Source organism: Amblyomma maculatum, chromosome 7 (genome assembly GCF_055883805.1).
Source record: "Amblyomma maculatum isolate TAMU_Amacu chromosome 7, ASM5588380v1, whole genome shotgun sequence".
Lineage (NCBI taxonomy): Eukaryota > Metazoa > Arthropoda > Arachnida > Ixodida > Ixodidae > Amblyomma > Amblyomma maculatum.
In genome coordinates, this window is record NC_139350.1 from 100,924,093 (window position 1) to 100,947,729 (window position 23,637).

The 23,637-nt window shown below is 47.9% G+C and overlaps 1 protein-coding gene across 1 annotated transcript in view; it reads right to left on the reverse strand.

The window, feature by feature from the left end:
• Positions 1–8,916: 8,916 nt before the first annotated feature.
• LOC146184137 (whirlin-like) overlaps positions 8,917–23,637 on the reverse strand; it is a 167,564-nt gene continuing 152,843 nt past the window's right edge. Inside the window, exons 9-11 of the mRNA XM_084608495.1 lie at positions 14,145–14,489; positions 10,424–10,555; positions 8,917–10,210 (exon numbers count right to left, since the gene is read on the reverse strand). Coding sequence (XP_084464621.1) covers positions 10,001–10,210; positions 10,424–10,555; positions 14,145–14,489 — 687 coding nt within the window. The 3' untranslated portion in view covers positions 8,917–10,000. The remainder of the gene's footprint in view (positions 10,211–10,423; positions 10,556–14,144; positions 14,490–23,637) is intronic.

Consider the following 23,637-nt stretch of genomic DNA (forward strand, 5'->3'; position numbering starts at 1 on the left):
CTACTCAAGGTGGCTAAGGTGCCAAGCAGTGCTGTCGCTACTTGCATGTCCGGTAGACCGCACTTTAGCTGCTTAGCTAAAATTAAAAAACATGTGATTCTAATGGTGCATTGAGCTCATCAGGAAGGTTCAGATTTACTTACCATTGCCTTAGCAGGACTCTTGACAGCTAGCTGCAGGTGCCTTCGTTTACATATTTGAAATAGGCATGAAGAGTTTTTGCTCCATCTTGAAATTTTAATCTGTTAGCTTGGTGCCAGAATGTTTGTGTGGTCCATTGTTTCTTAGACTTCAAGAGTTCAAAATATGTTTTTATTGGAACTGTAATGTTGTCATTCAATGATGTGTCCTTGCAAAGAGCTTTTTGTGTATCCAGAATAAACCAGCGTTCTTAGAAAAATTGATTTTTCAGTTGGCGGGCGAGACCATGGCTCGCGAAAGCGGCCTGTCTACATCTTGTACTAGAATGAATGAATGAATGAATGAATGAATGAATGAATGAATGAATGAATGAATGAATGAATGAATGAAAACTTTATTTCCACCGAAAAGGAGCCCTTCATCTCCCGCCCCCTGCACGCAGGCCGGGGAGCGGGTCAGGAGGGCCCCGCAGGCTGAGGTCAGGTGAGGTTACAAGCACTCTTCACGGCCTCAGCCGCCAGGCGGGTGGGATCTCCGCTCCGCAGCCAAACCTCCCAGGCTTCTCTACTATCAATGTTAATGCCGGCGCCTGGGGAATCGGCGCATTGCCATATTATATGATCTAGCGTGCCTTTTTGGCCGCAATTTTTACATTTAGAATCTTCTTCCTCCCCGGTCTGTGTTAAGAAAACCTAGGTAGCATCATCTGAAGGAACCACGTCACACGTAACACATATGCCCTGTCTGAGCGATCACGTTATCTTGCATTTCACGTTCGATTTATCGCATGCACCATAGTCAAGAGGCTACAAGACCATTAGCATCTATGACAAAGCTATAATTTTGTAGCCCTTAATAACAGGGCTCCTGTCTCCGCACAGCACGCACTGTCGCCGATCGGACACAGACGGCGAATTTGTCTGCTGGGCAGAACATAGTCAATTTAAATCAGCATGAGCTCAAAGCGACTTCTCCATATGTCGCATCGAAATAAAGCTAACTTATTTCGATGCATCCTACATACCGTCCGCCTTTCTGGAAGTGTTGTATGTGGACCACTTACTTCGGGGATATACCTGTATCCTGCAATCCCTTCCGGAGTCAAGGCACGGTTAACGAAACTGTGGGCAGCTCTGCATCTTTAGCAGCCTATTTATCTCTCATAACGCCAACGGTTTATACTGGTGCTCAGGCGGTTGGGACCTCTTCTAGCGAAGTCAGTTTTAAGTAAACCGCGCATAACCACTTACCTGTAGCTGTGAATAAGTGCTGTCCGTGGATGCCTGCGCCTCTTAGAAAGGCCAGCGGTGCATGTTTAATGGTATTCCACCATGTCATTCTATATTGAATAAGATCTCGTGCGGCGCACGCTGCAAGCGAGAGGTCCGGCCGCAAAATGGGATGATTAATTTCGGCGCGATCGCCGTGCGTTATCCAGTCCTATCAGACGGAAGTGGCTATGGTCGGTATAATTTGCTCGTCTTTGGTAGAACACAGAGAATTCCATACTAAAGCCTAGAAATGAAGCATAGCACCAAGCAAAAGTGCCTCTGCGAACCTGTATCGGACGGTCATCTTTGTTTATGTTGGGCAGTATTGCCAGGCACGTAAATATCCGAGTGGCGACATTTCCACTGCGGCTCAGTGGCTAAGACGCTCGGCTACTGAACCGGAGTTAACCCGACCGCAGTGACCGCTTTCGACCTTTCGGTGGAGGCGAGACGCAAATGCATCCGCGTGCTGGGCGATGTCAGTGCATGTTAAAGAAACCAGAGTGGTCGAAATGATTCCGGAGACCTCCACTACAGCACCTCTCTCCTTTCGCTCTTGCCTTCCACCCTTCTCTTACAACGCGGTACAGGTGTCCACCGAGAGGAGATACTGCGCCTTCACTTTCCTATAACCCAATTTACAATTACAAGAAACGCTACTCGCTAGGCGCGCGTTAATAATTTCGAATACACTCTCAGTTCTCTGTCTATTTGAAAGGCTGACGGCACCAATTTTCGGAACGCATCCTGATAACTGCAGCGCCGTCAGAATAGTTCAGGTTATGAATAATGTTAGTCAATAAAAACTGGTGACTCTCTAACGAGATATGTGGTATGTTCTGTAGCGACACCTGTGAGCATAGGTCGGCGGACTCACTCATGAGTCGTCGCACTCGGGCTTACTCAGGCTCACACTCAGATCACGTTCTGAGTCGTGAGTCCGGACTCACACTCAAATTATGATCTGAGTTTGAGTGAGTCCGGACACACATGCAGATGTGACCTGACGAATCAGTTTTGCCAATCAGAACAACGGCGCGCGCGCGCGCGCGCACACACACACACACACACACACACACACACACACACACACACACACACACACACACACACACACACACACACACACACACACACACACACACACACACACACACACACACACACACACACACACACACACACACACACACACACACACACACACACACACACACACACACACACACACACACACACACACACACACACACACACACACACACACACACACACACACACACACACACACACACACACACACACACACACACACACACACACACACACACACACACACACACACACACACACACACACACACACACACACACACACACACACACACACACACACACACACACACACACACACACACACACACACACACACACAGATAGGCAACATTCTTGGTCCGTGCTGATCTATGACATTTATTAAAAGGTGGCTCCAAATTGTTAGTAATTCAAAGAGAGGTGTCGTAATAGTCTCCTCTCAATTGTTCCTTTAGTTACAGCTAGAACTTGAACCGTTGAATGAAAACGCAATTCAGCTGTCCGTTGCATGTAAGAATCAGTCAACGTTACAGTCGCCGTGAATTTAAAATGGGCAAATTAATCCGATTGAGAGGAAATGGATGAGAAAGTGCAGGTGAGTCTAAATAATGGTTGGCATGAGTTGTGAGTGGAAATGACAGCCGAGATGTGTGATGAATCGAAGTGAGTGAGCTGAGATCAGTCGAGAGTGGAAATGTGTGAATCCATGATGAGTGAGTCCCGATGAGTCGAAATGAGTGAGCTCAAATGAGTCGTGAGTTGAACTGAGTGAGCCCAGATGAGTCTGAGTTCAGATGAGTTGTGAGTCGAAGTGAGTGAGCGCAGATGAGCCGTGAGTCAAAAATGAGTGAGCCTAGATGAGTGAGTTCAGATGAGTCGTGAGTTGAAATGAGTGAGTCCATGATGAGTTTGAGTTCAGATGAGTCGTGAGTCGAAGTGAGTGAGTGCAGATGAGTCGCGAGTCAAAAATGAGTGAGTCGAGATGAGTGAGTTCAAATGAGTCGTGAGTTGAAATGAGTGAGTGAGCCCAGATTTGTTGAGTCTGAGTGAACCCGAGTGAGTCGTCATCATGCGTGAGTTTGAGTTCATGAGTCTGAGTGAGCCCGAGTGAGGCGCCAGCTTGCGTGAATTTGAGTTCATGAGTCTGAGTGAGTCCGGGCCTTGTGAGTCTGAGTGAGAGTGAGCCCGCAGATGGACCAAATTTTTTTCTGAGTGAGCCTGAGTGAGCACACGTGATTTTGCCGACCTATATGCCTGTGAGAGCCCTGTGAAAACTTGCTTTTTGTATGGGGTTTACAGCGCATTCTGGGGCGGACCCTTTTTGAATCGCAGCCACAACCAGGTGCTTCTCGGCTTGCATCTTAAGCCTTACGCATTCGGCTCCCTGCTCTTGACCGTGTGCAGTAGCGAAACACTGCGCTTGCCTGCTTTGGTATCAAACCCGCGTCCCATTCTTTTTGTGGACACCTGATCGCCTCGTATCTGCGCTTGCCCTAAGATGGCAGTGTCTCAAACCTGTACGACGGCGCGCTACATCGAGGCACCCTACACTTTAGTCGTCCAAAGTCTCCCTAGAATTTTTAAGGCGAAGGCCTTTAATGCATCATCGTTGTCGACAGAACGTTGCCAGCACTTTTCTTTTCTACTCGTTCTTTTTCCTCTTTTTTTTTTTTTTTACTGTTTTACTCCTTTTTATCTTTTAACGCCTTTTTCGTCTTTTACTCTTGATTGACTGTTCTCGAGGTTATCCAGAGAGCGCACCTCGGACTTACAGCGGCTGTTCTTGGTCCATGGTACGGATCCCATCTTCGCCTGATAAATCTCACGGTGTTGTCCAAAGCCGGTAAGAAACGCACTACTGCCAGCGAGCGTATCGCGGCCCTCGTGGCGATATCCGAGTTGTTGAACGGCTTATGCGCACTGTGATAGTCCGCTCTAAGAACGGCCATCCTGCGCTTGATTCTAAATCTCTCTTCTATTAAGCAGGAGCCAACCTGCACTCACGTCGTTAGTCTATATATATTCGCCGGGAAAAAATTTCAAGGCTGGAGCGGTCACTGTGGATCAGCCCAAGGGCCATAAATTTTACGCGTGTTAGAAACTATTGCCACCTGGAAACTGTAGTGTCTAGAAACTGTTGCCACAAAATTATCATCCACATTTACTCAGAGTTCGAGTCAACGTGCTTTATTTCTGTCAGTTGCATGACACACCGTGTGCGCACTTAAGTAGGTAACAAAGTGAAGAACAACGACCAGAACAAGTGGGGCAACAACAAAGAAGCAAGGAAATAAGCTTACCAGTCAGGTGAGATAAATGCTGCATTGAGACGCCACGCAACACAGAGCACGGCCACCGGCAACATTCGCACTTTTTAAACCACTTTCCGTAACAAAGGGCCGCTTGCATGGACCTGTTTGTCCATTAGCAGACATCCACTACCGTTGTGGCTGACTGAAAGTGCATCCCAATAACAGGCTATTTCTCCTGCACACAATCTACTGGCGCAGGAAGACAATAAAATGGGTCTGCGCTCCACATGGGGTCGTAGGCCGCTATGATTTAGGGCGTGTCTGCATGGGCATCGACCTGAAAGGCGCCTCAAGCGCGGCAGTGAACAGAGTATAGTATTAGGTGCACATCCCCCCAAAACAAACACGACAAAGATGTTTCTTCTGCAGTGCACCTCAACAGCCCCCCCCCCCCCCCCCCCCCCCCCGGAAAATTAGGAATGGCTGTACCGCATCGGCGCCTCTGCATCGCCTGGCCTACATGAAAGCTGAAAAACGAATACCCTTAATTTAGACAAAAATGGGGAACGCCTCTGTCAGAGCAAAAATCTGCTTGTGTGACTGCGCAGACGAGTAATCCTGTGCTCGCAACACCTGTGCATAATTCATGTGAATCTCTATAAATACGAAGTTTCATACTTCTGATAACTTTGTTTAGGCCTCCATCGCAACGGGCCATGTTTAGGAACAGTTCAGCTTGCAAGCCGGAAGATATGCTGCGCGCCCCGCCATGGTTTCAGTAAAAAGACAACCCTTGTGAGCCACGATCAGTGCACAACTGGTGGTGTTCACCAGCGTGATTATTACCCCTATCGCTACTCACACGTCAAAAGCAGTATAAAAAGACTCCCGTGTCAGTGTATGCAGAGTGCAAATACGGTGCAGTTGAAACGCCACGAGTGTATATAGAGATACGCTAACGCGTGTGGAAGCCTGTGGACGCTGGCGCGCGCTCGTCGGCGCACGTTCACACTTTCGCTTACGTACAAAACCGTCTCTGAGACCGGGCCTAAACTCTCGATGACGAACTGCAACAGTAATATATCAGCCCAACAACTCCGGTCAACCAAGTAGTTTTTTGTACGTTGTTCCTTTTTTGTAAACAGCATATGCGGATCTATTCTTCTATTCTACACTTTATAAAAACCTTTCGTGTATATATAGAGTAATCAGACATCGACAAAACTCACTCGCCTGCGTATCCTTTTTTGTGTGTATGTGTGCGTCTTGGCAAGTGAGCTAAAAAAATGGCTTTATGCCCATACCGAGGTAAAAAACAAACCTAGCCTAGTAACAAGTGCACGTTGCTTCTGTTATGCCTATCACGTATCACGCCACCATGTACAAAACGACAGCACAGAACAGTCTTAAAGCGACGTCACGACTACACGAACGTGTCGCTTCAAGGAACGACGACGCAGGCGTTCCAGCAAGCTCCTCGCTTCTTCGTTCTGAATTGGACCGCAGTCCAGTTTATGGGCGCCTGGACTTGATAGTGTCCCAATTACCCAGCCTCTGTGCTTCCAGGGGGTGCGTCTGATCCGCCGAGCGGATGAGGCAGTGACGCTGTCACGTGGGACAGCGCGGACGCGAAACAGGGAGTGCCGCGTCACTATTACAAGAGGCAAGCAAGTCCTCAGTCATCCTTTTGCGAGAAATGTGTCGTAGTTGGCCGTGCCCTGTATAGAGCGAGTATGTGTGGCCTCCAGTTTCGGCTCTTTTGACATCGGTTCACGTAAACAACGGGGTCGTGCAGGCGCCACTTGTTGGTGTTGACCAAAGAGGCTATGGTGCTGACATCAAGCTTTGTACGCGGACGGGATCCGTGGACAACTCCATTCCCCAGGCGATTATTTTCTCCCGGGTGCCGCTGACGATGCAAGATGGGTATGAAATTTCTTTTTGTCTCTCTTCGCGTGAGACCGACTGAAATTCCTCCGGCAACTGCGCTTTTGTACTCGGCACAGAGCGCAAGAACCGTATGATTTAGACGGCGCAGCTGCAATGCTTTTGGTGCGGGCCTTAGAAGCGCAGTGGTTCGCGTGGGAATTACTGAGGTACAAATTAGACACGCTCCTGTCTTTCTTCCAGTTGCCTCTGCTAGAGACAGAAATTTAAACTGTACTGAGGCTGACGATTTTTATTCACCGAGAAGCCGGTCTGACGCATATTTATTCCGAAAGGAAAGAAACGAAAGAACAGCAAGTTTCAGACAGGTCTATAGCCAGGATATGGTGCATGAGATCACCTTCGCAGCACTTCCTTTCTTCACTTTCTGCGGCTTAGCAGCTCAAACCAAGAGCAGCCTCAGCAGCCGCCTTTGTGAACAACATCCAGTGAGCTATCATGTGACAACATGGATATGTTGTGAGCTGTGTCTAGTGCCACCCTTCCAAGTGCACGGGCTCTTGCCTTCACTGGCACTTCGCAGAAATGCGGGCAACACTGTCTTCGGCTTTCACGCCCTCAGTATCTGCCCGTTTCACGGCTCAGGGGACAAAGGCTCTGTATGCGCTGCAATAATCTGCGAATAAAGGCCGCCGACGGACCCTCCTAGAACCCAGAAAGAAGAGGCGTGTTGCAAATCAATCAAGTTCAGCAATCAATCGGCGGTCATCTTAAATCTACAAGAACACTTCACGCGGTCAGAGCAGAGCCGACGAATGGTGCAGGGGTCACAGTATTGTTGAGTAGCCCCGCTGCGGTGTTCTGCGGACAATCTCGGTGCCTGTCGTTTTCCGTGGTTGTTCTCGCACACACCACAAAAAATGTCAGGGAGGTCATTCATTACGAACCTTGAGCGTAAAGACGACCTTCAAAAACCAGTGACCAGGGCACACTATGGAGGGCGCCGACTCATAGCTGATGAACGTCTCCGCGCTGTCGACGATGGTCTCCCGCGCACTGTACTGGCGCCCACGATTTTTGAAAGATATTCCAATGGCCGACTCGAGATGCCATCTGTCTGCTCCCGCGGCAGCAGGCGCCGCTCAGCAGGCCCCGTTGAAAACTCCGCTCCATGAACCGCCCGCGGTGGATGGCGTAGTAGAGTTCCAGTCCCGACGGTACAACCTCGCCTACACCTCTGGTCACGGTCGACTTTGGACGAAGCGCAGAGTGTGCATATCTTACTTTCGAACGACGTGCTTCGTGTCGTCTGTTTAAACGCGTCCTGTAGGAACAAAAAAAAAAAAAAACGCAATATATGACGCATATACTGCAATGGTGAACTCTAGGAACAGGGAACCAACGCTGGAGTAGGAGCGCGGATGACGTGACACGTAGTGCGTGTACTTGCTGCGTATGTTTGCAATCGCTTCTGCTGTTTTTTATGACGCCGTCATATAGTGCCGCTGCCTACCGATGCTAAGGAAAATTGCCAGGGTGAAGGTCTAAATGTTTTCGCCGAAAAAATGTCCGCCGAGGTATAGAAAGTCACAGCGGTGATATCTGTAGAAAGTGATGGCCTACACGAAGAAACAGGCTCGTGAATCTGAGAAGCGAATGGAGTCTGTAAAAGTGTACAAGTACAGCCCCCATAGTCTGTGTTTCAGTGCTTCACAGCTTTTGCATACTTCTGACCTCCCAACCATTTATTTTTTTATGTCTTTCCTTACTCATTCCTGCGACGAGATCATCGTTTGTATTCAAGTTAACTTCCAATAAAAGAAAAAAATGCGCTTTCCCTCACAGTATGTTGGCATCGAAGCTATATTTGATGCCTGAAAGTCAAGAAGCGCATTTGCAAGACTGCACACTTGATTGCAACGCATGCATTCATTGCATTGTACAGTGGAGACTGATATGAACTTCGTCCTCCTCCTCTTCAGGGTCGGCTCGATTTCTTTTTTTTTTCGTTCTTCCTTTTCTTCGCGCTACAAGGCAAGATGAAAAACGAATGCTTTTCAAGAACTGCATGGTGCCCTAGTGAAAAGCACCATATGAGTCGCAATAACCTCATACTAAACTCATACAATTCTCATTACTTCTCATATATTTCTCATATGATGAATGAGTGTAGTATGAGATTATATGAGATTTGTATGAGATTAGTATGAGCTTAGTATGAGAATTTGTATGAGGTTATTGTGACTCGTAGATTTTTGCACTAGGGCTTGCAGTTTTTCCTCTCCTGGGCTTTCATTAGTGAGACGAAATTCTTCTAGAAAAACTGCGCGCAGGGTTTCCTCAGAACTAATTTTTGAAAGTTATTTTGTGATAAAATGTAAACCCATTCTGCATAAGATGAAGAGAAAAGAGCGACGTTAAGGTGTTCGATTAAATTCCTTTGTATACGAAAGAGAAACGATGCCGTATGGATGCAAATGCTTTCCGCGATATGGTGCATCAAAATTGGTTCCAAGAGTTCTCTTTCCACTTGCCTGCTATATTTCGGCACATGCACACCCCCAATGGTAATAAGAAAAGCCGGGCCTTCCAGCAGAAATTTGTTAAAGCCTTTTTCCGGTGACGCCTTGAAGTAATTATGGCGCTGTTTCCTGTTTCTTAAAAGTTCCTTCACTGTGGTTCAGTGGTCGAGGCGCTAGAGTGCTCAGCCCCAGCCGTGGGATCGATCCTTATCGCGTCGGCTGCATTTCGATGGCGGCGAAACGCAATGCGCCGGGTACTGAACGATGTCAGTGCAGGCTAAAATATCCCAGGTGGTCAGAATTGCTGGAGGCTTCCACTACGGCGTCTGTCGTAGCCCACGGCGCTTTTGAAACGGAAATATCCACATGCCATGCCGCACATACTTCCTGATGAATGAAATAGTCATGAGCAGAGGAGCGCCGGTGATCGGCTGCAAAAGCTTCTCAGAGAATCTGCGATTAACCATACGCCGTAAAAAGTGGCTATATGAGAGCGGTGTGGTTTTCGAATTCCCGATAAAGGAATTGAAATCGGCGCTTTCTTCTCTCTCCATTCTGCGGCTAGCTTCGACTGAATCTCATTAGTCAATCCACCAGTCAATGCTTCTCAGGTACAAATCGCCCTCGTCACCAGCAACAAAGTCAACTGTTTGTACTGACCTCCCTCGTGACTTGTCCCACATTTGGCGAGCAAGGTGTATAGGCTATTCGTCCGGCACACAACACGCGTACATACACATGGAACACGTTCAAGTGTACGTTCAGGCACATGGCCTTGCTTGGAGAGCGCGCACAACACTGGAGGTTGTGTCACTCTGGCGACACGAACGTCGCTAGTCGTCGACGATCATGACGGACTGCCTGCGAGGCCTGGCCGGTCCCTGGCCCACTAGAAGGGACACGCCGCCAGGGCTTCCATAATAGGCATCAGCAATCATCTTGGCCACGTGGCCGTGGCTCATCCTACGCGTGGACACGCCCTGGACCTCCAGGATGACATGGCCCGTCTGCAGGCCGCCGGCCTCGCTCGCCGCTCCAGAATCCTACGAGAAATTGCGCTGGTGAGCCCGCTGCTGCGGAACCTTGGCGCAATTTCGGAACCACGTTTAGGTTAAAAAATAAAAGCCACGTGTAGAAAAAAAAAATAGGGATACATTTGGGCTCCTCTGTTAAGGCTATGTCGCGCCATCGTAAAAGGTGCCCATAAATTGACATACAAGTAAGACGTACGCGTACGTGTATAGACACAGGCGTACGTGTATGGATATGATGCGCGGCAGCTGCTGCGAAGTGTTGTTGCCGCCTTCGATGGCGATGCCGAGCACGGGCTTGGTGCGCCTCACCGTCACCCGCATCCGGCCGTCCATCAGCTCCTCGACGCGGTGGCCCTGCGGTGGAGAGCACGGCGACTCCACTTCAACACACGCGCCGCCCATCTCTCTGAGCAACGAGCTACGTAGTGCACTTCCGCGTCAAATTTGTTTCGAATCTCGCATTATGCGCCTTCACCCTGAATATTTTTCGAAAATTCGCAATTAAACTGCGCGGTCCTGAACTACAGTACGCAAGGCGAGGGGGAAGACTCGTCGCATTCAGTGCGCTCCATGATTGAGCTAGAATTCATTGTAGGCCTAGCTATACTGATTCGTTTTCGTTGCAGCAAAGGCAAGCAACTGACAGGTTTCTCTGTGTCTGATCAAAGAGAAGGGAACGGCCACGTTCTGTGCTAATGGAAGCCGTGTGCAGGCACCATACTCTTTGTTCTCTATACGACGAGAAAAAAAAAAAGTTTTGTAAACGAAGCTGCAATCAGCGACCGAAAGCACTGCTTTTTTTTTTTTTTTTTTTTTTTTTTTTCACATCCCGAAGCGTGTATTCCAAATTATCGTGTTCTCGCGACAAAAGAGCGACTTGGGAAATTTTTCCAATGCTTTCACACCAGCCCAAGGAGCGGCACAGGACGCGCGCGCTGTACCAAAGTTGTCGCTTCGTGGATGGTGCGCCCATTCGTGTTGGTAAACGAGTGCCGTTCACTGAATAGGTATCTCCGACATTCGCATAGAGCGTGATCAGTTCAGAAACCGACAGAGGACTTGATGCAGGTCCATACAGCTCTCTGGCAAGAAACGGGCGTGGCTCTTCACTTCCGGATGCCGCAATCACTCGTAAAATGTCGCAGCCGCATAGGAAAACTGAACACTGCTGCGTTTATGCAATGCGGCGCGAGCCAGAATTTTCTTCTCTCCGTCCTACGGCCATCGCAGAAGCGAAAGCAGTGACACATGCTGAGTATTCTGAGAAAAGTTGCCACACAGAGACCGAAGTTTTCCCGCAATTTCCCTTGCCGCACTCGGGTAAGTGATTAGAACATCAGACGATAAAACGGTATAACTTATGTAACCGTTCACAAGGCATCACTGCCAAAAATACAGCATACCAAATCGGAAATGGATAAAGAGACGGCAAGCCAGTCTTTGACGTTAACGTGCGCTCGACCACTGTGCGCTATAAGCTCAGAATGCAGCACTGAACCCATCTGCGGTCTCCAATTCGCAACATATATATATATATATATATATATATATATATATATATATATATATATATATATATATATATATATATGTATCCAGGCACAGGAAAGTTAGGTTTGTTTTTATTCTATGGCTATTGTTGCTGCAGCAGTTCATAATGCTGGTTAACTCTTCTAGCATTTTGGGTAAATAAACAGTTGCATAAGTTAACGTAACGAAGCGCATGCATTTGCGTATTCATGCGAGATGCATGGCCGCAGTGGTGCAACAAGTGAGGGGCACGAAATGCAACGGTTGTTTAGAAACGGTGGTCTAATTGTGAGATGGAGCGCTGTCCGTAGACTACCGGCCAACGCCGAACAACTCGCCCTCACATATATTGGTTGGACGCAAGGACCACGGCATCGTGCCCTCCTCGACTTAATTAGGTCGGCCAACCTTTCATCAATTAACACCTCTCTTCTGCCCTTTTGACAGACCCCTAGGTAATATACATAAACTCTGATAGACGGTCATAAGTGCAAGCTCTCGAATGCTCCTCTCCACAGCAGGCACGTTGCCTTGTGCAGGCCGGGGAAACGGTCCCTGACTCGTATTCTCAGCTGTATTTACACATATACAGTGCTTCATTATTGCATCGGTGCATACACATCTGATTGGGGGCGTCACCATGACAAGCCTATTATTCAACCCCCCTTCCGTAGCCGCTGCCTTATTTTTTTTTTTTTTTTAAGAACTAAGATATCGGTGCACAATATTTTGTTGCTTTGATTACCTACTGAATCAAGAAAATATGTCACATCGGCAGTTGCGATTGATGGTTTGAGACTAGCGTCTTTATACCTCACATGCTTGCGGATCTTTGAGAGATAACCCTTGCTTTAGGAGGCTGCTCTGCGCACACTGTCCATACTTCAGCGACATTAACAAAGGTGTAATCGGCTCATTAATAAACGCAATTTTACGTTGGGTCTATTTGAGATCGACGCAACATCTGTTGCAAAAGTTGACATTGTAGAGTTTTTGCCACATATCACTTTAGAAGATCCCTTAGGTAAACGCCTTCAAGAAAACGCTTGCATAAGATGGTGCTTGACCTTCAAGAATGCCGGTTCTTAAATGGGTATAAAATAAGTCTGCGAGCGCCTGAATGATATTCTTAACTATTGCGATACACGACATTGCAGTTTCGGATTTCCTTGACTTTTGATTTGCACCAAGGGCTGTGGATGATCCTGCCTCGAGGTCACACAGCTCAGTGTCATCATAAAATAATTTTATAAGAATCCGCATCTACATTGCTTATGTCGTAATCGTGTGGCAGTGGGACCTGCTCGCATTTGAAATTTTCGCCAGTGGGTAGAGTCCTCAACTCCCGCCAATTCGATGACCAGAGAGATACGAGTAATTCGGAGTCATTGGTGGCAACGCGTGTCACGCACGGAGTGCTTCATGGGAGCTGGGAACAACCCTATTGCACGCATGGAGCAAAGCTGAGGTGTGCTCGCAAAACAATAAAGAAAGCCTTTTGCTGGCTTAGCGTTAACGTGCCACATGCAAGCGTGCGCCGACTCCTTGGAAGCCATAACAAAGAGCTGCGATGGACTTCTTTTTACAGACGCTGCGTACCTCTTACATAATGGCCTGAAAAACACAACGAAAAGCGTTCGTCTTTAATCAAGAACACTGGCCATATGAACGAGTTTTAGTCGAGCATCAGGTTTAATATTCTGACAGCTACACTTGACATGGATCCTTGTCGAAAGGGAAGGCATTATTCACCAATATCACTGCCATTTCTGATGCCTATCTAAAGTTCGCGTACACAGCACGTTCTGCTAGCAGTACAAACTTCACAAGCGACCTTTAGAGAGTGTTATTCGAAGCCTGATTCGAACCCGGACAGTAGAAAAGAAAAAAGGAGATTGTAATTTTTTAAGCGCTGGCTTGAAAACAGGGGACAAGGGGAGAGGAGGGAACACACACTGGATGGAACGCTGCTTTCAACAGCTTATTTTTGGATGGAACATGGAATATACATGCACAATTCACGTCAGGCAAAGCAGGTGCATCACAGTAGAGTAAATTTACGCTTTTTCAAGTTTCAAATTTTAACTTCCCTATCCGAAGGCGTGCTGTCGCTGTAGGGGTATCTTGCTGTTTTGCATCTCTTGCTCTTCCTATCACCGTCGTGTTAGCCACTACTGGTGTCCCAGTGTGGTGCAAGATTTCCCTGACTTGTCACCTGTTCGCCTGCTCGCTCATGCTCTGTTAGCCTCTTATTTAAGCACGCTGGTTTTATTCGGAGGGCGAGAGTTGAACCTCGCGTATTTTTTTATGTTACTACCAAACATAAACACTGGAAAATATCGCTACGTCCGGTGTGGGCGTTCCTGACACTCGTCGTGTCCCCTGTGTTTGAGTTAGCCCTTTAAAATTAAAGTAACATGCATATACCAAATAACCTCCTGTTCTGTCTGTTTCGAAAGGAAAAAAGAAACAGGAAGACGAGAGCCTCAACTGCGCACACTTCTCCGGGAGGTGGCGTTGTTCCGTGGCAGCGCCGGGGGTGGGCGGAAGCGGTGCCCTTACCTCCTCCAGCCTGTGCGTATAACCGTATAACTACGAGCGTGCATGAGTGAAAGCGTGCCTTGTCCTCGGTGCTGGGCAGTGGTGCAAAGGTGGTTCGCTTGGCGGCCGACGGGCGGCAGCGGCGCACGCGTGGCAGCCGCACGGGCTCTTCTGCCGGCACGAGCTCCAGGTCGCGCACGATCCGCTGGGCGAGTGCCTGCGCACCCGGACCCGACAGGCTCAGAAACACGCACACACATGTACACACATGCACTCTGCGAGCGTCCGCCCATACGGCTACCCCAACATATATCACTGCATTCATAGCGAGAGGAACGTTTCGCGGGTACACGGCGTTGGTGTGCCACTGCGATCAGTCAGCATGCGTGACGTCACAAATGACGTCACTGAAAAACGTTTAGACAGCGCGCCTCCCCAAGCGCTGCGAAAACAGTGGCGTCCCTATAATGGGTGCTAATTAGATGGCGTGTACTCTGCACGAGAAGAGGAATAATGGCGAATATACGAGATGTTATATTGACTATCGCAAGCATCTTTCCCCGAATCTCGCGTTACGGAATGACTGCACTGGGAGTTTTTCGCCCTCGAGTTGACCTTTAGAGGGACGAAAAGTGCGCAAAGGCAGTTATGGGCTTGCGTTTCACACGCCTTGGAAGCGTCATAATACCGTCGCCGGTAACTCTTCACCTACTTCTGAGCAAGAACTAGTCAGTTAGCAGACGTATCGAATCTGATTGCAAATGGTGATCACGCTCCCTGACCGTGAATAAAGACTCTATTTCCCTCGGGCAATCGCGCATGAATCAAGCTCTGCAAGTACCGTCACATGAATACCTCAGCATTGTTTCTATAAACAGTTGTCACTTCGTGAAACGAAACTCCAAAACGAATCTGGTCGTTAATATCCACGGGAGCTTACGACTCGCGGCGCTTTCGTTGAAACAATCGGAGGCCCCGAGATTGTCCCGCAAAATATAGAAAAGGCGAGCTTCCAGCTAAGACTGTCATCGCTACTTGGAAGTCGGTCAGGAATTGTGCGCCTCGTGTTTTTAGTCCCCGCCACTTCCGTCGTGGTCCCCGCATTCCCACTTTTGCCGATCACGCATGACAATTAGGAAACAAGCAGTCAAAGCGCCTGCACCAGCTGCATTACGCATGCAGTTATGCTTCGCTTAATTCCTTAATCCTCGCTCTCGGCGACGCTAAAGCAAGGACACTCGCTGCGCTGTGTCAGGGGCCATCGCATATATACGGGTACTCTAGAGTTATGTAGTAACTCTAGCATACTCTGGAGTGCCTCATTGCGCGTATAACGTATACTCATTTTTCTGGTGAGCTCGCTATCCAGGGATGGCTGCGCTTTTTTTTTTATTAGCCATTATAAAGGGCAACGTGATGGATGACAATATGCACACTCAACAAGCAGAAGCAAGACTGCAAAAAAATACAGCATCAATAAAAAATTGTTTGCATTGGATCAGCGCAGAAAAACAAAATTGGGCTACCACGATCATATAGGCAAATAAACACAAATGTAGTGTGGATAGAGGGCGAATGCAAAACAGTGATTTTATTATATCGTATCGATGTTCCTGTCGTGCGGAAATGATGAGATTCGTTGCATACTTTACCCCAAGCGCAATTTATATAAGACCCTTTTAAACCTTGGAGGCGGGAACGTTACGCCCGATTCTGCTTCCACCGAGTTGCCTCCCCCCCCCCCCCCCCCCCCCAAATTGAACATATAGTAAGCGAAATAGCTTATCAGGCACCTGCTGCAAAGATTATATGGCTCCATAGGCGCACAAGGATCGATGCTTTGGTTATGATTTTAAACAAAACGATGGCTCTAATCATTCTCATATACTTGTGGGAAATTGTAGACGAGGAGGGTTCACCTCACGGAGTCGCCAAGCCTACCTGCTGCTGAGATTATCTGAACTGAAGATTTTTTTTTTCGTAGGTTCAGCGTTTCATATGAGCGACAAAAAATAAATAAAATACCCTGTACCCTCAGAACAGGGGCCACCATGCAGGGAAAGGTCTAAACTTAAGTACACAACACTAAAAAAAGGCAGTGGAGGAAGATAAATGCTACAGATATAATTTAATAGAAGAATGTGAAACAATAAGATACATACGGCGCAAACCTATGCGATATAATTCAATAGAAACACTCAAATATGCATCTGAACTCGAAATATAAACTACACCAAAAATAAATAAACGCAGCTGTAAACGTTCGGCTTTACTTGAAATAGGGACCGAGGGAACATTATACTGATAAAACAAACAACATATAGGAGCTGCGCAGAACAGACCAGCTAATTTTATACTCGCTAACTATACCATTGCACAGCTAACGCAACTAACGTGACATTGATTCCTGATTTTCCTTTCCTTTATACCGCCTCTTTCCCAAATGTTATTACCATAATGAGCATAATCCTTAAGGCCGGCTCCAGTCATGTCCCCGCACCTTGACCGTGCGTACAAAGTCTACATACTTCCTCAAGACACTGTTGCCCATTTTCATTCGTTGCCAGCATGCAACTGCATGCCAACAGTGGAGCCCCAGTTGAAGGCCGAATTAGTCGCCGTTATTAACAACGACCCTTTGTGCAGCACTATGTTTACAGCTGCGTTTGTTTATTTTTGGTGTAGTTTATATTTTGAGTTCAGATGCATATTTAAGTGTTTCTATTGAATTATATCGCATAGGTTTGCGCCGTATGTATCTTATTGTTTCACATTCTTCTATTAAATTATATCTGTAGCATTTATCTTCATACATTGCTTTTTTTTAGTATTGTGTACTTAAGTTTAGACCTTTCCCTGCATGGTGGCCTCTGTTCTGAGGGTACAGAGAATAAATATATAAACTTCGCTTTGATCAAAGTTCTACGTTTCTCAATATTCCGCTTTTCCAGAGAGTAGTGAATAAAAATATGTTATATTTCAGTTTACCGAATTTCGTTACTTAAGGGCAAAGATTCAGGCAAGAACTCGGTGAGAAGGCAACGTCAAAGGTGCTACACAATAGCGACGCCCTATATTAGGGCCCAGTTTATTATCAAAGAAGTTACAGTCTTCAATGGTACCGGCGATATTATGCGTCTTATTTACAAATTGGGGCATCAATTTCAAAAGTAGCTCTTCACAATAGCATAAAGCCGCATGTATACTCCGCAAGCAAGTCTTTTTTTTTTTTTTTCGCCACTGCTTGACGACACCGTGGCATGGAGCCAAGAAAACTCGGTACATATATTTGATATGTTTCCCATGCTTTTACAGCAGTTGGCCTAAATTTTCGTCGGCGCTACTGTTTATTTTTTTTTCTTTGTCACTCAGATGACATGCGGAACCTACGAAAAAAAATCTTCAGTTCAAATAATCTCAGCAGCAGGTAGGCTTGGCGACTCCGTGAGGTGAACCCTCCTCGTCTACAATTTCCCACAAGTATATGAGAATGATTCGAGCCATCGTTTTGTTTAAAATCATAACCAAAGCACCGATCCTTGTGCGCCTATGGAGCCATATATAATCTTTGCAGCAGGTGCCTGATAAAATCTTTCGCTTACTATATGTTCAATTTGGCGGGGAAGGCAACTGGGTGAAAGCAGAATCGGGCGTAACGTTCCCGCCTCCAAGGTTTAAAAAGGTCGTATATAAATTGCGCTTGGGGTAAAGTATGCAACGAATCTCATCATTTCCGCACGACAAGAACGTCGATACGATATAATAAAATCACTGTTTTGCATTCGCCATCTATCCACACTACATTTGTGTTTATTTGCCCATATGATCCTGCTAGCCCAATTCTTTTCGTTGGTGTGCAGGGATATTGAGGTGCACTCCAATCATTTAGCTCAGCCCTTGACGCATGACGCATCACAGTCCATGAAGTGGCTATTCATCTTGATATCAGGAAAGAATATTCGCTAAAGTGCTAACCGCATAAGGCGACAATTCGCGATGACACGCCGTGCGACAGCGTCGCGCGATGGGCTGAGCATTGCGCTCGTCGCTGTCACTCAGGTTCTGGGTTTTTATCAAATTTCGCGTGTCGCTCGGGAAGCAGCTCGCGAGACAGCCAATCGCAGAAGGGCTTGGGGTACCCAACTTCTGCTCTGGCTTTTCCGAGAGTGACGTTCGTTTTCCATAGTCCGGTTTGAGCGAAGAACATGTAGACGCCCACTTCGTCTGACTCGTGCATATATTAGCGCATCGAGTCGGTTAAGTAAAAGCTTGGTAGTTATAACAAAAAAAAAAAAGGGGGTAGTGTGGCTAGATATCGTTAATATTGTTACGGAGCGCAGTATCGAGACGACGACGAGCGTAATTATTCAATTACAGAGCGGGAATGCCTTGCACTTGTTGGGCGCTGACAAAATTCTGCCCTTATTGTTTGGGCGGTCCTTCTGCGTAGTGACAGACCATCATGCTTTGCGTTAGCTGTACTCTTAGGTCGTTGGGCCTTGCGAATACAAGAGTACGCATCTACTGTGGTATACAAGTCCGGCCACTTACACCAAGACGCTGACTGCTTGTCCCGCCATCCCGTAGATCCCCCCGATTTGTCCGACCATATATACTGCTGACGACTACGTTTTGTCCATCTCGGACTTTATCAATATCGGTTCCGAACAGCGTCGTGATCCTGCCCTGCAACCAATTATTGACCAGCTGCGCAACAACCCCGATCCTTCCTCCAGCATGCTTGTGCTCCATAACGATACATCATTCAGACGCAATATGCGTCCAGATGGCGCGGACTTTTTACTGGTCGTTCCGGCTCATCTACGCTCTACCTCGCCCAACTTCACGACGTCCCTACAGTAAGACACTTGGGAGTATCACGCACGTATGGCAGTGTACGACGCAGTTTTTTCTGGCCTGGTCTCTACCGCTCTGTCCGTCGCTACGTCGCCGCTTGTGAGCTGTGTCAGCGCCGTAAGACACCCTCGTTTCAACCTAGTGGGCCCCTGCAACCAATCCCAGCGCCGACTGAGCCGTTTAATCGTGTGGCCCTCGATCTCCTTGGGCCTTTTCCGACGTCGACTTCTGGAAACAAATGAATTGCTGTGGCGACTGATTATACCGCCCGATATGCTGTAACCAGGGCTATCCCTACCAGCTGTGCCTCCGACGTTGCCTACCTTCTTCTGCATGACGTCATCCTGATTCATGGCGCTCCAAGTCAACTGCTCACAGACTGTGGCCGCTGTTTCCTCTCTCAAGTGGTTCATGACCTTCTCCGCTCATGTGCTACTCGTCACCAATTCACCACAGCCTACCATCCGCAAACGAACGGTCTTACTGAGCGCCTCAATCGCACACTGACCGACATGCTGTCTATGTATGTGTCCGATCACCATCGTGACTGGGACGTCTCCTTACCTTTCGTCACGTTCGCCTATACCTCCTCACGCCATGATACCGCCGGATACTCTCCCTTTTATCTACTTTTCGGCCGTGACCCTTTACTCCCCTTCGACACCTTGCTGCCTCTTGACGACTTTTCCCGTCTGAAACCATATCATTCAAGTTCTCCCGTATAGGACGCACCGGGACGGTGCTTCTCCGGCGCGGGGAATACTGTTACGAAGCGCAGTATCGAGACGGCGACGATGTGCTGGCGTGGTGTAGTGAAGAAGACGACGCTCAGGCTGGAGCTGGGTTCGTTCCTTGGTGTGTGGTGTGCGTCTAACAGTGAACTAGCGTTTACCGCTGTGTACGTTTCCTTAACAATTTTGGAAAGGAGCAGAAGAAAGCCACTGCTTGCAATGCAAGTCTGCATCACAATGTAGTAGCGCCAACTACTTTAAATCGCGATGCATTACAAGCAATTTCACCCTACGTTTTGTCGTACTTCATGGTGTCTACACTGTTAGAAACGGGGTCCTAGCGTAACTGTACTCTCCTTGACCGAACGACGAGGTGGCGGTAACAGAGCAACGTTGAAAATGCGCCGCTCTGTCGCCGAGTCCCGTCGCTTCGAGCGCGACGGGACGAAGCTGTCGCGAACAATGTGTTTTTCGACAGCTTCCCCTGATGATCTTGGCTGCATCGGTGTAGTGAAGATCGACCCCCCCCCCCCCCGCCCCCCCCCCCCCCCAAGGCCTCCGCTAAATCCATGTCCTTTCTAAACTTGCAAAGTAGCGACATGGTTGCTCTGAAAAGCACTGAAAGCTAATGGTGTTTCATCCTAGATTTGTGGCTACGGATAGCTGCCGTTTCAGCAGTCATGGTGACTGCGTTACGGTCATTGCCCACATGAAGTTAGCAATGACCAGTGCATCCACAGAACATGTGACTTAAAAGCGGAAACAAGTTAGTATTAATTTTAGAACACACGGAAAATTAACCGTGCCTTCCAAACAAAAGATTCTCTCATCCTGTGTTCGTTAGAATGATGGCTTGTGACAGTTAACTGCTGAATGACCTCGACCTGTGGCGAGTCATTCCTTCCGGCGCTCGCTATCATGAACATCACGAACTCGCATGACCTGGGCAGCGCCGAACTGCGTTGCTCTCGGTTTTGTTTGGAGGTGCTAATTTTTCTCATTTGTAATACGTACACGAGCAGTTGTAAAGGTACTTCTACTCCGGTCACACCATAGAGGCGGGGCCGAGCCCCCTGAGCCACAACGCGGTGGTTATAGAAGTGCGCGAGAGCGGCGGCCGCGTCTGCAGGAGCAGCCTGAAGGAAGGTAAGTCACCACCCTGAAGTACTTGGTCTCCCCTCGGCCAGATAGAAACGGGCGGCTGTGTGCCACTAGTGGCGCGCCGCACTGGCCAGGCATAAAGCCCCTCAATAAACTTGTTTATTGAGGGGCTTTAGCCAGGCATGCGTTGACCGTCACGAGCAGACGCCGAGGCGGTCGACTGGTTTCCTCGGCGACGCAGTACGCGAGTCACGTGCTCGATGGGCTGCTTTTCAGGCTGAGCACGCAACGTGGGCGAATTGTGAGTCAAGTAACAGGACATCGCAGCTACCTTGAAACGGATGAGCGAACGAGATGCCGCCCGCATACAGTTCACGGGCTCTGTGGCATTTGAAATGAAAGACAATAGCCATTAATTGAAGCTAAAGCAGCGTCAGAGGGGGCGTCGCCCTTGAAATGAAGGAGCGCTTGGCCGCCACCGTGTTCGCGTTGAAGGCCAGCCATGGTGCGTTTGTTTCATGTATTTCTCGTCGCTCTGGGACGACGCTTCAGAGGGACACGGTACATGTATTCATGCTTACAGCAACAGGGACATGAACGAACGCAGACACTTTTTTTTTTTTTTTTTTTTTTTTTTTGCTGCCACTCGAGGCTGAGTTTTCATTTTTCGAACTATCGGGCTTTTTCATTCGCCAAAAGAAAGGCTTCCACTGCTCTTCACTGTGTTGGATCGTAAGGAAACAATAATAAAAAAAAACACACGCAAGTAATCATTCTGGGTTTTCCATTTAGGTTTCTAGGTAATTTTATATACTGTGTTGATTTCTATTCTTGCCAAGCATATTTTCAACTGTGGTTTGTATGTACAACGTGCGAGAAGCTTGCTGTATAAGTTTAATTTAAATTTAGACGTTGCGCTACGCCACATCTCATAGGCCGCTGCTCCGGCGCGTAAATATCATCGTTGTGACGACAGCTGTGGCACCTGCTGGAAATAAATCTCGTTAGCGTGCCGGGAGAGCTGCATCGAACACTCGAGCGTCGAGTTCAGGTAGCGGCGCAACCGCCGAGCTGCAGGTTGCCGTGCATCCATTGTTTTCCAAGCTCCTCTGCGTCTGTAGCATTGAGGCACTATAGCTTCTGACGTCCTCTCACCGTAACAGGATCGCCACGAGTTATTATTTTGGTTTGGGTACCTGAGGTGTTCTAAGGGGACCACCTGTGACGACAGCAGGGGGCGCGTCTCCTTACCTCTGTTGCTGAGATCCGCCATGCAGCCGTTCAAGTAGATCCAGCGTGTTGTCCCCCCAGTTCCTTTTTGCCTTCAAAGATCAATAAACTTCGCCGCCTCTTGTTTTTTTTTGTGGAAGGCTATTTTGATATTCTTTTAGAGAGGCGCCACATATCGTCCGAACGACGTACGAGTGATGTTCTAAAATATAGGCACGCAGTATTGTTTGTAATGCGTGTTTAGAGTACCTATATCCATCCTTCAGTCGGTTCGTAACCGCGTAACGATAGTGAAGAGGGGCAGTATGTATTTTGCGAGGATCCATTTCACGGTCATCCGCTGCGGAGTCTCGGTTCGGTTACCTCGGGTACCGGGATCGAATTATTTTCGATGGAGGCGGAATTCAATAACGCCCGCGTGCTTTGCGATGCTGTGTGCACGGCAAAGAAGAGCCCCAGGTGGTCGAAATCCGCAGCTATGCCGTCCGCGCGCTTCTTGACGCAACAAATACCGCTATCTCTTCGGTCCATGAATTTGCATCAGTACCTTCGCAGCTGGCGAATGACATCGCCTTTTTCCGAGAGTCAGTATTACGTCACATGCCGCGGCGACTAACATTATATAGGTGAAATAATGAAATACAAAAAAATGAATCGCTATATATTCGACAACTTTAGGTCAAGCTACGTGTGGCCTCGAAAAATGCGCAGCATATACTTCGTGATGTCGTTAAAAATGCAAATTCAGATGTCTTTTGCAATATGCAACTGCAATACGCGGTATTGTAACTGTCGCACCCTTGGCGGGGACGTGAATCGTGCCAAAGCGTGAGGAAACGAGATTAAGAATAATATATATATATATACAAGTGAAAAATTGCTTCATACTGTTTCCAAGTTTATTTGTAGTCGACGTTTCGGCAGGAGCCCTGCCCTTCTCAAGACTCTTGAGAAAGGCAGGGCTCCTGCCGAAACGTCGACTACAAATAAACTTGGAAACAGTATACGAAGCAATTTTTCACACACACACACACACACACACACACACACACACACACACACACACACACACACACACACACACACACACACACACACACACACACACACACACACACACACACACACACACACACACACACACACACACACACACACACACACACACACACACACACACACACACACACACACACACACACACACACACACACACACACACACACACACACACACACACACACACACACACACACACACACACACACACACACACACACACACACACACACACACACACACACACACACACACACACACACACACACACACACACACACACACACACACACACACACACACACACACACACACACACACACACACACACACACACACACACACACACACACACACACACACACACACACACACACACACACACAC